The 13,756-nt window shown below is 38.4% G+C and overlaps 1 protein-coding gene across 4 annotated transcripts in view; it reads left to right on the forward strand.

Annotated features, from left to right (window-relative positions):
* LOC149011437 (clathrin interactor EPSIN 1-like) overlaps window positions 1-13,756 on the forward strand; it is a 47,131-nt gene that overhangs the window by 22,770 nt on the left and 10,605 nt on the right. For 2 of the 4 annotated variants that reach the window (XM_089160650.1, XM_089160648.1), the window contains exon 10: window positions 3,924-4,102. In XM_089160650.1, the coding sequence (XP_089016776.1) occupies window positions 3,924-4,102 (179 nt within the window). The remainder of the gene's footprint in view (window positions 1-3,923; window positions 4,103-13,756) is intronic. The other 2 variants (XM_089160651.1, XM_089160649.1) reach the window with 1 other exon arrangement.

A 13,756-nucleotide genomic window follows, 5' to 3' on the forward strand; every position in this document is an offset into this window, starting at 1 on the left:
TAATCCAGGGTGGGGAGGTGCAACCAATGAATTAAATCAAACTCATATTGATTCCCTACTTTTTGAATTCCTCTACCACTGCCAGTGAGAAGCAAGTTTCTGCTGGTATTGTCGAATCCTGGACAACTCCTATTAATGCCTCGATCACTGCCAGTAAGAAGCAAGTTTCTGTTGGTGTTGTTGAATCCTGGACCAACTCCTATTAATGCCTCTATCACTTCCAGTGAGAAGCAAGTTTCTGTTGGTATTGTCGAATCCTGGACCAACTCCTATTAATGCCTCTATCACTGCCAGTAAGAAGCAAGTTTCTGTTGGTATTGTTGAATCCTGGACCAACTCCTATCTATTTCTCTGTGCCATTGGATGGGAAAAGCTGACTACATAGTATGGTGAACACATAGGCACCCAAGTACAGGCATCATTACATATTAACATTTAATAACATAGTCTTTCATGTCCAAACAATACAATAATTTAGCTGATGACTGTCTATTGATATAAACCCTGGTGTGTTAGATCAAGTGCGCCCATGTTCCAATGGAACTGGCATGCATTGTCTTCTGTCTGCATGACATATGAGTGTGACATCATACTGTTCGAGAATAGCCAAGGGTAGTTTCTTCTGAGCAGATTGAGATAACCAAGATTTTTGAGCTTTTGACAAAATTTCAGTCAACTTTACCAAAAACATGTAGAGTTGAGGTATTGCAAGAGAAATCTTCTTGACCAAGTTGGGATTCTCAAGTTTTCTGAGGTCTTACCAAGAGAGTAAGGTTCTTTCTGTCAGTGGAGATCTGGATATTGTCAATGCCCTCACAAGCACCCTTAGATGAAAAGGGTCAGGCAACTCCATTTACAGCAGGAGTAAATTGGGTAAGATGGGGGTGGAGAGCTTTTGGTGGTGAAGAGAGAACTATTCATATACCCAAATTCCTACAAGAACTTCTTGATAGAGGTGGATTAACTATGGAATGTTTCCCTTCCCTCTAGGACTACACAAGGTACTGCTGAAAGTTTCCATCAATGTAGTCTGACCATTATCTTTTTGAAAGAGCTGAATACTGGCATTAAATTGAGTTCAGAAGTGTGGTTTGGAGGGATTCAAAACTAATGAAAACATTAGATTCATTATGGTGAAGCTCAACCTGTGTGAGATATGTGCAGTTATCAATAAATGTCATGAACCAACAAAAACCATTGCAATCAATAGTCCTAGACGGATCCATATATCATAGTGAACATTCAGAAAGGTAAAATACTTTCACTAATGGTAAGAGTTTCTAGTGTGTTTTAAGAAATTCAGACACATCACGATGAAGTTGGTTTAAAGTGCAAATTTTAACTAAAAAAGGAAATGCAGAAAGATAATATGAAAAGATGGATATCCCAGATAATGGTGCGAGTGATGGAGTTTTCCCAAAGTGCTATCAGAACAAAAGGTTTGAGTTGGAGTAGGGGAAGGAGAAATCATATGGACCTTGCCATAACTAATTTTGCTGCTCAAGCAATGAGTAGAGATAAAATGAATAAAAGTTTAAGTCAGTTGTCAAGTGATAAATGGACAACAAATTGGTACATAATTCTTTGGACAAAAAATTGGCACATTAGTTTAGGGACATTTAAAACAGAAAAACAGAGATTATTGCAGAACAAAAGTTGAATCTTAACCCTATATAGAGGATATAGACTTGTCAACAACTGCAGACCTATCCCGGCACAACAAGAAAACTGAATGTGGGAAACATGAAAGTTCCTAGTCAGATGGTGTGTAGTGGTTGACACATGGAAATTACATGACTGAGCAAGGTTGGAGGCAGGGGAAGAAGAATAACCAGTATGTGTTTGTGTCACCAACGTTGGATAGCTGCCAATTGATCCTGAAGAGAAAATGTTGTTGTAGGAGAAGGGGTATTATTAGAAATTTCAGAGAGATGAGCATGGGAATGAGTGTTACCCCATTTGATATTATGGCTTCTTCTGGGACTTCCATTGAGTTTCCAACGAATCTCTCGTGTATCCAAGGGCGACCAAGGTAATCTCACTTAACAGATTCCTGTGAACCTTAGAACAGTCTGCAACCGGTGGTGTAGGCAGTGTAAGGAGTAGAGCAGATATCACAAGGATAGACGATGTCATCATAATAGTCCTACAGTATTCCTCTTACATGAACCATATTTTATGCTGGCAAGAGAGTAGGGAATGTGTCATGCCCTAATAAGTGAACCCAAACTTAAACATACTCAGGGTTTAACCAGTCAGAAAATTATACACACCATATCTACTTCTCTTTCTTGAAGTTTACTAGCTTCATCCCGATGTATCATGGGAACTGGTTGATAGAAATCCAGTTGCTCTCACAGAGTAGTCAAGGCTGAATAATATGCAGTGAGGGACACCTCCCTTAGCATTTTGTCTGTGGTATTAAATCTTGTGAAATCTCACGAAAGTTTTGGCATACTCTAGTAACTTCGATCTAATGAAATGAGATAGTGGGTCAAAATGAAAATGGACCAAAACTCGAGTGAAATATCCGAAAAATTCAATTTTTTTGTCCAAAATCTCAAAATGCAGAAATAAAATTTAAATTTTGAGAATTTTTGAAAATTAAGTGCCACTCGCACTTAAAGTGTGTACTGAGTGGATTTTGTGGACAACACCTTCTGATACCCAAGCCACCAGTGATACATACTATCTTTGGCATCATATGAGTTATCACAATGGATCAAGGTGTTTCTTTGCAATTTGGTGATCTATATCCTAAGGTAGGTAGTCAAAGAATGATGCATGTTAGTTCCATCAATCTTTCATGAAATACTAAACAATTGTATTAAGACTTTAGGAGAATATAGTGTAATGATGTAGAAAATTATGTACTTAATTGTTAGGAATCTTGACAATATGTAATAATGATTCAGATTCGACTGCATACAAGCAAGCAAGAGTGGGAACCAATAGGATCATTATGGGTTGTTTTTCAACCAAACTAACCATGGGTGTATGTTTTTAGGGAATGATTAGACTTGTCATTAATGAAAGAGGTCTTCTTTGTTTATGATAAGATTACAACCATCTAAGGGCTAAAAGCTAACACAGGTAAAACAGTAAAAGGCTAATAGCTAGGTGTCAACAACATAGTCACATGGATCTCAACGTCCAAGAAAGTAATGATGCTTCAGTCAGGATGCATGTTCAGAACTTCAGATATCTATTTGTCACTAATGTCTTGACTGAAATGAAGCAGATAGAGATCCTTCAATCATTTTGACAGTATTACATGGTTCAGAACTGTTTTTTATTTTATTTTTGTAGTTATTTGCCTCTTAATTGCTGTGGATGCTAGATGTTAAAAGAGGAATTAGAAGGCTTAGCAGAAAATTTGCAGACACTGTCAGTTGTCATCAAATTTATCAGAAAAAAGTATGTGTAAATTTATCCTGCAATCTTTTCTTTGTTGCGCTTGGTATTCTTGTTTCAATTTGGAGTGGAAACAAGATTGACTGCTTTTTCAGAGTAGAGAATCAGGGATAAGTATAAGTTTTTGATAATTTTTGTCAACTGATGGTAGGGTTGGTCCATTGGGACAAGGATCACTGATCACGGGTTCAAGTTGGGAAACGACCTCTTCTTAGTGAAGGGTTAAGGCTGCATATATTATGACCCTCCCCTGACCCTACAGTGGCAGTAGCCTGGTGCACTGGGTATGCCCTTTATAGGATGCTTGGGCACCTATGTTTTGCAACTGAAAGTGACTTTTGTGATGTACAATCTCCATTTTGTTGCAGGTGTATCACGCTATAAAATGTGGAGGCTTACATTTACTTTTTGTCTATTAACTTAACTAGTGTCAAAAGTGCATTTGTAAAATATCATGAAGGTCAAATTTATTATTTAAATTCATGAAATGTTATCCTTTCATGTGATAGGGCCAGCTGCTGGAAGTGTGCCTGATTTATTTATTGACCTCATGGATGCACCGACATCTGTTCCAACACAGACAACTTCAGTGGATACCAATGCTACAGAAGAGGTTGATCTATTTGCTGATGCAACTTTTGTATCCGCCTCACCAAATGCATCAACAAAGGTGGGTTCTCTGTCTCAGGTAAGATTTTTCTTCCTGTCATGCCTTGAGAAAGGAAGTAATGGAATGCCATTTGCATTCCTCATTGGACTAGAAAATGATACATTTTCAACTTGTTGCGTTATTGTTCAACCAGGAGTTTTAGCTTTGTTACTTTGAGAAAGAATAAGGTGAATAATGAGAGAGAGGAGAAGATGGAAGTGGCGACTTTGTTGTGGAGGCTCGGATAGAACTCATGAGCACTCCTCAAAATAACTTCACTATTTATAGGCTAATTTACAAGCTTATTCTATATAGGAAACAAAGTAGAACCAAAATAGGAGAGCATCAACCAATTTCGATTGGTATAAAACACTTAATTACCGCCTCTTTTTCCTATCGAGAGTTAGCGCCTTGCACTAAGTCTCGATGGATCTGTCCTTTCCCAAATTGCCCTTTCTTAACACTCCCCCTCATGCTGGAGCATATATATTACTCATGCCCAGCTTGTTACCAATATAGGTAACCCTGTACTCCTTAGAGCTTTGGTGAACAAATCTGCGAGTTGTTCTCCAGTCCTCACATGCTTGGGGGATATTATGCCTTGTAGTAACTTCTCACGAACAAAGTGACAATAAACTTCAATATGCTTGGTACGTTCATGAATCACATCATAACTTCATTGGTGTGTCATCAATAATTCCTAATTCCTGGAGTAATTGTTTTATCCATACCATCTCGCATGTTGTCTATGCCATAGCACGATACTCAGATTCTGAGATTGATCCTGCTACCACAGTTTATTTTTTACTCTTCCATGATACAAGATTTCCTCCAACGAATGTGCAGTAGCCTGTAGTTGATCTTCTATCAATAGGTGATCCAGCCCAATCAACATCAGAGAATCCTTTAACATTTCAATGTCCATGATTAGTGTAAAGAAGTCTGCGTCCTGGTGTTTTCTTAAGATACCTCAGAATTCGTATAACTGCATCCCAGTGTGATGTACGTGGGGCAGACAAAAATTGACTCACAACACTGACAGGAAAGGCAATGTCAGGTATAGTCACAGTCAGATAATTTAGCTTCCCAACAAGCCTTCTATACTTCTCTAGATTATCAAGAATGGTTCCATCTTCTGGCATTAACTTTAAGTTACATTCCATGGGAGTGTCTATGGGTTTTGATCCCAACATTCCTGTTTTAGAAAGAAAATCTAGTACATACTTCCGTTGAGATAAAAGATGCCCTTTGTTGATTGGGCAACTTCAACTCCTAGAAAATACTTTAACTTGCCCAAGTCTTTGGTCTGAAATTTCTCTTGTAAATAGGTCTTTAACCTATCAATTCCTGAAGTGTCATCTCTTGTAATGACAATATCATCAACATAAACTACAAGAAAGATTTTGCCTGCATCAAAGTTTTTAAAGAATACAGAGTGATCACTTTCACAACGCAAATTCTATTACAACAGTAGTGAATCATCCAAACCATGCTCGAGGTAACTGCTTGAGACCATATAATGATTTGCGGAGGCGACAAACCTTATTCTTCTCCCCCTTGAGCAACAAACCCAGGTGGTTGCTCCATATACACTTCCTCATGTAGATCTCCATGAAGGAAGGCATTCTTCACATCCAACTAAAACAAGGGCCACTGGTAGGTAGCGGCAAGAGAGACTAAAATGTGGATGGAAGTAAGCTTGGCAACAGGCGAAAAAGTATCAACATAATCCACGCCATAGACTTGAGCATAGCCCTTTGCAACGAGACGAGCTTTCAAGCGAACTATAGAACCATCAGGATTAACTTTCACAGTAAATATCCACCTACAACCAATAACTGTCTTTCCTAAGGGTAAAAGCACAAGATCCCAAGTCTGATTGTCTTCTAAGGCTTGTAATTCTTCGTTCATTGCACTGACCCACCCAAGATTAGACAAGGCTTCAAGAACGTTCTTAGGAATAGGATAAGTCTCTATAGTAGATAGAGCAGTAGAGAACCCAGGTGATAAAGCAGAATATGAAATAAAGTTAGAGATGGGATACTGACCACACGGACGAGTACCCTTCCGAAGAGCAATGGGAATATCAAGGTCAGATTTGACAGGAACGTCCGTAGGATCAGCAGACGAAGTTGGCACAGAAGTAGAGATGGTAGGTGCAGAGGGGGGGAGCTGGTGGTTTCGGACGGCGTATGTACACTTTGGTGATGTCTGGCAAAGGTGGAGGTGAAGGAACTGTACCCTGTGGAAACACACTTTGAATAATACATAGATCATCATTTAGGTTAGTTAAACTATGAGATTCAGTAGAAAAAGGAGTGGACTCAAATAATGACACATCTGCAGTAACAAAATATCTTCGTAAGTCGGAAGAATAACAACGATATCCCTTTTGAGTGTGAGAGTACCTCACAAACATACACTTAAGTGCACAAGGATTAAGTTTAGAGATCCTTGGGCGATGATTACGAATTTAACATGCACAACCAAATACGCGGGGAGGCAAAGTAAATAAGGGAGATGAAGGAAATAAGAGAGAATGAGGAATGCCACCTTTTAAAACAGATGAAGGCATCCTGTTAATTAAGATAATAAGCAGTTGAAATTGCATCAGCCCAAAAGGATTTAGGAACCTTCATCTCAAATAAGAGAGAATGGATGACCTCCAATAAGTGTCTATTTTTTCTTTTTGCAACCCCATTTTGTTAAGGAGTATCGAGACAGGAGGATTGGTGAAGAATCCGATTAGAAGCCATAAATTTACAAAAGGGATCAGAGAATATTCTTTGGCATTATCACTACGAAAAGTACGAATGGAACACCAAATTGAGTACGAATTTCAATAACAAAATTGCAAAATATGTCAAAAAATTTTGAACGATTTTTTATTAAATAAAGCCAAGTGACTTGAAAAGTCATCCAAAAATGTAACAAAGCATCTGTAACTTGAAGTAGAAGTAACAGGGCAGGGTCCCCACACATCAGGATGAAGTAAAGAGAAAAGGTGGTCTGATTTGATATTTATATGAGGGGGAAAACTCATACGATGAAGTTTTCCAAATTGACAAGACTCACAGTCCAACTTAGAAAGAGAATGAAAACTTTTATCTACCAGTTTTAGGTTTTTCTAAGAGGGATGCCCTAACCGACAATGTATTTGATGGAGGATGGAAATACTAGAACAAATAGTAGAGGATATCTCCTTGAATAGATACAACCCCCCAAACATACGGCTTCTACTAAGCATCTTCTTCGTCATAAGATCCTGAAATAATAACAATATCTAGGAAAGAATTTCACCAAACAGTTATTAGTGGAAGTAAATTTATGAACAGATAATATGTTAAAAGGCAAATTAGGTACGTAAAGAACTGAGGGTAGGGTAATGGATGGAGTGAGTTGAATTGTACCCACTCCTTTAACATTGATATGAGAGCCATTAGCAAGTGGAACCAAAGAGGATGATGGAACAAAAGAGAAAAATATACCTGTAGCCCTGGTCATATGATCAGAAGCTCCTGAATCAATGATCCATGGGCGAGATGTGGTTGAAAGGCAAGCAGTAGCATAACCTGTCTGAACAAGGGTGGCAGTGGCAGATTGTGGTTGAGTGGCTTGAAACTGAGTGAAACGAATATAATCTTCCTTAGTCATCTTTATAGTCTTACCCTCAGGATGAACTTTAGTAGTTGTAGACGTTGATTTAGAGGTCATGATTGCATTCGCCATGTGTGGGGGGCTTCCCATGAAGCTTCAAACAATATCTTTGAATATGTCCTATACGACCACAATGATGACAAGTCTTAACTTGTCCTGTACTGTCAGTAGAGTTGTGTGAACCCGAATATTTTCCAATATTATTTCCTCAAGTTTGTCCTATATTCTGTCTACCAGGCCTGTCCTCCAGAAGTGCCTCGGGAAACTGTTGCCAAAGCTGAATTTTTTGTAAAGTTATTGGTACTCTCCCTTGTAACACGAAGAACTCTTGAAAATGTGTCAGCTAACGTGGGTACATGATCACTACCAAGAATCTATGATCTAATTGCCTCAAACTCCTTTCCAAGACTTCCCAAGAAACCCATAACAACTAATTGCTCTCTTTGATTTAGCATAGTTTTGACATCAGAGGAGATAGGTAGAATAGAGTTTAGTTCTTCATACATTTTTCTAAAATCTACAAAATATTGGGTAATATCTCTACCTTTCCTATCTACTCGATAAAATTTCTGGGACAATTCGTAGATTTTAGCCAGATTATTCTGACCAGAATACAATACATTCAAATACTCCCATAATTCCTTCATAGTTTGTAAGTGAGTAACCAAATCTACAATATTATCGGCTAAGGAATTAAACATCTGCCCAAGTATTCGAGCATCAACAATTGCCCAAGTATCATCATCTTTAGGTATAGTCTTAGTCAAATGATCTATCTGTCACTCCGTCCAGTAAGAACAATTCTAACTATAGCCCTCCACTGGTGGAAATTTGATACACCCTCCAATTTCTTCTCAGTTAACTGATGAGAGGATGAAGAAATGATTTCAGTCATGGTATTTTTACTTGAAATTTCTCCCATATCCAAACACAATTAAAACCAAATCAGATTAATCTCAAAAATCAGATCCAAATTAGTTTCAGAAATCAGAATCAGCTTAATCCCAGAATCAAAATTAATTCCAGAATAATCTCAGAATCAGAATTAATTCTAGAAACGAACCACCAGATGTTGAACCACTTGAACCAATAGAGCAAACTGAACCAACTCAAAACCAGCAAACCAACTCAAAACCAGTTTCAAAACTGATAAAATGCCCAAAAACGTGATTCTCTCAGCCCTAAACAGATCGAGAGTGAGGAAGATGACGGTCACTCTTCCTCAGCCCCAAATCGCAGAAAAAGAAATTCTCTTCATCAATTGGAGATTTATCGTACCTGAGAATGGCAAATTCCGGCACAAATCTAGCATCAATCGAGGCAATGATCTTGAGAAGAGGTCATGGCACAGCTCTCTACTTGAAAGAAAGCTCAGTCTGCATGGATCTTTAACAGAGACACCAAAATAGTTGCAGCATAAGGAGCTGCATCAATCTTCAAACAAAAACCACCAACAAGTGCAGCGTAATGTGCTGCATCCCCTTTAATTTCTGGAAGCGACTCTCACACCAGGTACAATTTATTTCCTTTCTATAGAATCAACTGTTTGTGCTAGTAACTCTTAGAATCAAAAGGAATAAGAGGACCTACAGCTCTGATACCATGTTACTTTGAGAAAGAATAAGGTGAATAATGAGAGAGAGGAGAAGATGGAAGTGGCGACTTTGTTGTGGAGGCTCAGAGAGAACTCATGAGCACTCCTCAAAATAACTTCACTATTTATAGGCTAATTTACAAGTCCATTCTATATAGGAAACAAAGTAGAACCAAAATAGGAGAGCATCAACCAATTTCGATTGGTATAAAACACTTAATTACCGCCTCTTTTTCCTATCGAGAGTTAGCGCAAGGCACTAAGTCTCGATGGATCTGTCCTTTCCCAAATTGCCCTTTCCTAACAAGCTTCATGCCGAAAAATTAATGGTTCTTCTTAATGTGTTTACCTAAAACAAATACATGTGCTGTCATCATAAAGTGTCTTAAGAGCATGCAGAATGTGGCCAGAGCCTTCTACTTCTGTGCTTGCTTTTTCTGTAGCTCTTTGTATAAGTGTGCTCATCTTTCGCCATTTTCCTTCACCCTGTCCACCATTGCCTTGGTCGACACTGGTGCAGCTTCTAACTGCATTAAGGAGGGACTTGTCCCTACTCAATTCTATGAAAAAACTACCCATAGTGAAGGAAAATGGAGAATATGTGAAGGAATATGTGAATGTACCACAAATTACCGTCATGTACCACATATGTGAAGGCCCGTATGGCCTGTAAAAAGGTGCTCATCTAACTTCTAAAAGGGTGCTCATCTTTCGCCATTTTCGCCATTTTCGCCATTTTCCATTTCCTTCACAGTTAGAATGGCCCGTAAGCCGTGACGGTAATATCGGCACCCTTTTACCCTAAAATATGGGTTACTATTACTATTCCGGCCCTAAATAGTCTGATGTGTCCTGTCAGTAAAAGGGCAACCGGTTCATCATTTTGGTTTAAGAATGGTCCAACCAATATCTAGTTTGGTCAAATAGGATAAAACAAACCAGCCATAACCCGGCTCAGCCAAATTGGGTTAATCATTTTGAACCAGACCAATAGGGAAAACGTGTCTGTGACATATGGAATGCCCTGGAATGGTTCATCATCTATCATTTATGCATCCAATGGTGCAAGATAAATATCTGCATCCAATGGTGCAAAGCAAACTTATCAAATCAAAGCAACATCAAGGGTTAAGAATCAAGCTTCCAATCGGATGGACAAGGTTAAAAGGAATCTTATCCCCACCAACCTTATCTTATCCTTATCCTTGAAGATTGCTAGCAAATCTCAAAAAAATAATCATAGCCGTCAATCAAGATTTCTTGGAATCCAACGGACGTCCTCCTTCTACAAGGACCCTCCTTCTTTATAAATTGAAGAGTGCTCTCAAAGGAAGGGAGTTGGTTTTCTTTGCAAGAATAGAAAGCCCAGAGGAGTGCTCCTCTAGGATTAGGTGATTTCATCCCTTCCCCTCTTTTCGTATCATCTTGTATTATGTTTGTAATAATGCTTTCTTGCATCTCCGATGCTTTGTAACAACGTCTTTCACCACGAAAGATCCTATTCTATCCTGGTATATATATATATATATATATATTCACGGTGGAGAGGCTTAATAGCTATTTGGACACATCCAAAATGGATGTAATTATACTGTTGTTTAAGGTTGAGAATTGTTTGCTTCTGCAGAAGAGGGATTTCTTCCAATTCAGAAGAAACACGAATTGTTTGTTCAACGGTCTTAATGGTTTCCCTAAAACCGAAGATCGATTGTTGGTAAATTTCTTTTTTGGGTACTCTGGGCATACTCCATTCTGCCAAGGATTGGTCAAAGTCATTATTCAATTCTTCTTGGTTAAGGATATTGGTAGCCAAATTGGTCTCCTGCTGGCCCACGGTAGATGAAGACATGCTTCGGGAAAACACACTCATAATTCCAAACTCTCTCTTTCCGTCCTAAAAGAAAGGGGTCCACTTAGAGAAGTCTTCACCCGTCACTAAGACCTAGCACAAAAGAGGACTTACACACCTTCTGCCTCACCTCTAGGAATCAAACTATGACGGTCTTTTTTACTTCTCGGATACCCTAGCCAAACTATTAGGAAGAAAATTAAAAGAAAGAAAATAAAAGTATGGATTTCAAAAGCATATAAACAAAACAGTAAGTCAACAGGCGGAAAATCCAGCCATCAATATACCCAAACTAAAAAGAAAGAAACAAGGTATGAACAATATTTTTCAGAAAGGAAAATATGCATAAAGAAAATTATAGGACAAAAGGTAAAGAATTGAAAGAAGTGATAAAAAGGAAAAGCATAACAGAAAATCTTAGGTGGTATAACCGACCATAAGAAAATAATACAAGAAAAATAAAGAATTTAAAGCATTAAGGAAATTAAATGCATAACAGAAAGAGATTTAGGCGATATTTCGACCATATGCAAATGATGCAAGAAAAATAAAAGAAAGGTCGGCAGAGCCATCCCTTTCATGCATAAATGATAATGAGAATGCATTGATGAAGAGATAAGATTACAAGGAGAAGGGTAACCGGAGCATTGGTGAGGGTAACCGGACTTACACGGAGAAAGCTTGGGTTACACCGGAGTTGTTCTAATCATACACCACGCCTTCATGGCTCGATACCCAGGGGATAGATTTGGATCTTTCGTGGTGAAGGACATTGTTACAGCATTGGTACAACCATTACAAGATGATACAGAGAGGGGAAGGGGGAAGAAATCCTATTTCTAGAGGAGCACTCCTTGAAGAGGAGGTTGGTTTCTTTGCAAGATTAGGCTCTAATACCAAATCTATACCCCTGGTATCAGAGCCATGAAGGCGTGGTGTATGATTAGAACAACTCCGGTGTAACCCAAGCTTTCTCCGTGTAAGTCCGGTTACCCTCACCAATGCTCCGGTTACCCTTCTCCTTGTAACCTTATCTTCTTCATCAATGCATTCTCATTATCATTTATGCATGAAAGGGATGGCTCTGCCGACCTTTCTTTTATTTTTCTTGCATCATTTGCATATGGTCGAAATATCGCCTAAATCTCTTTCTGTTATGCATTTAATTTCCTTAATGCTTTAAATTCTTTATTTTTCTTGTATTATTTTCTTATGGTCGGTTATACCACCTAAGATTTTCTGTTATGCTTTTCCTTTTTATCACTTCTTTCAATTCTTTACCTTTTGTCCTATAAATTTTCTTTATGCATATTTTCCTTTCTGAAAAATATTGTTCATACCTTGTTTCTTTCTTTTTAGTTTGGGTATATTGATGGCTGGATTTTCCGCCTGTTGACTTACTGTTTTGTTTATATGCTTTTGAAATCCATACTTTTATTTTCTTTCTTTTAATTTTCTTCCTAATAGTTTGGCTAGGGTATCCGAGAAGTAAAAAAGACCGTCATAGTTTGATTCCTAGAGGTGAGGCAGAAGGTGTGTAAGTCCTCTTTTGTGCTAGGTCTTAGTGACGGGTGAAGACTTCTCTAAGTGGACCCCTTTCTTTTAGGACGGAAAGAGAGAGTTTGGAATTATGAGTGTGTTTTCCCGAAGCATGTCTTCATCTACCGTGGGCCAGCAGGAGACCAATTTGGCTACCAATATCCTTAACCAAGAAGAATTGAATAATGACTTTGACCAATCCTTGGCAGAATGGAGTATGCCCAGAGTACCCAAAAAAGAAATTTACCAACAATCGATCTTCGGTTTTAGGGAAACCATTAAGACCGTTGAACAAACAATTCGTGTTTCTTCTGAATTGGAAGAAATCCCTATATATATATTTTAAATATTTTAATTAGCTATTAAGATTTATTATCCTTTTTGTAGTTTTGGGATTAGTCCACTCCAAGTGTGAAGACTTTCGTTTGTATGGCTGATTAGCCCCTATTAATAACCTAATTGTGGGAGGAATAGAGTATACTCAAAGAATCAAACTTTTGCATTGAGAAGATTTGGCTGCTGGCCTGCTGTCTTCCTTCTTCTGTGAGGAATTGTCTTCTGGTGTTTAACTGCTGCCTTCCTTCTCTGTGAGGAATTGTCTTCTAGTGTTTAAATTCCAATTAACTGATTCTGGTATGGTGGTTAACGTCCAAGTGCTGTTTCTCTGGTGGTTCACACTCTAGGGGGAGGCCTTGGTAGCTAAGTGTTTGGAACCCCAGTACCTTCTTTGAATGCGGAATCAGTCATCTACAACGATCTTCCGTACAAGTTGATGCCTTGGGAAGTTTGTTCCTGGGTAAGGAGATCCATTCATCTTCTCCTTTTTTTCTTCTTTTCTTTCCCCCCTTTTTCCCTCATTGTTTTATGGAGTTTATAGTGAACCCGTAGAGAAGACCTTGCCCTAAGAATTCATCTTTCAATTCCAGCCTTTCCGCCTATCAGAGTTTTTCCATATTTGAATGATTTTTTTCCCACACAGGAGCCCCTTCACTAGTTACAATCGAACCTATCATTGGCACCCAGATTTGGATCTTACTAGTTTCTCCAAGTAAGA

Source organism: Hakea prostrata, chromosome 7, assembly GCF_041222555.1.
Source record: "Hakea prostrata isolate BN-2017 chromosome 7, UWA_Hpros_2, whole genome shotgun sequence".
Lineage (NCBI taxonomy): Eukaryota > Viridiplantae > Streptophyta > Magnoliopsida > Proteales > Proteaceae > Hakea > Hakea prostrata.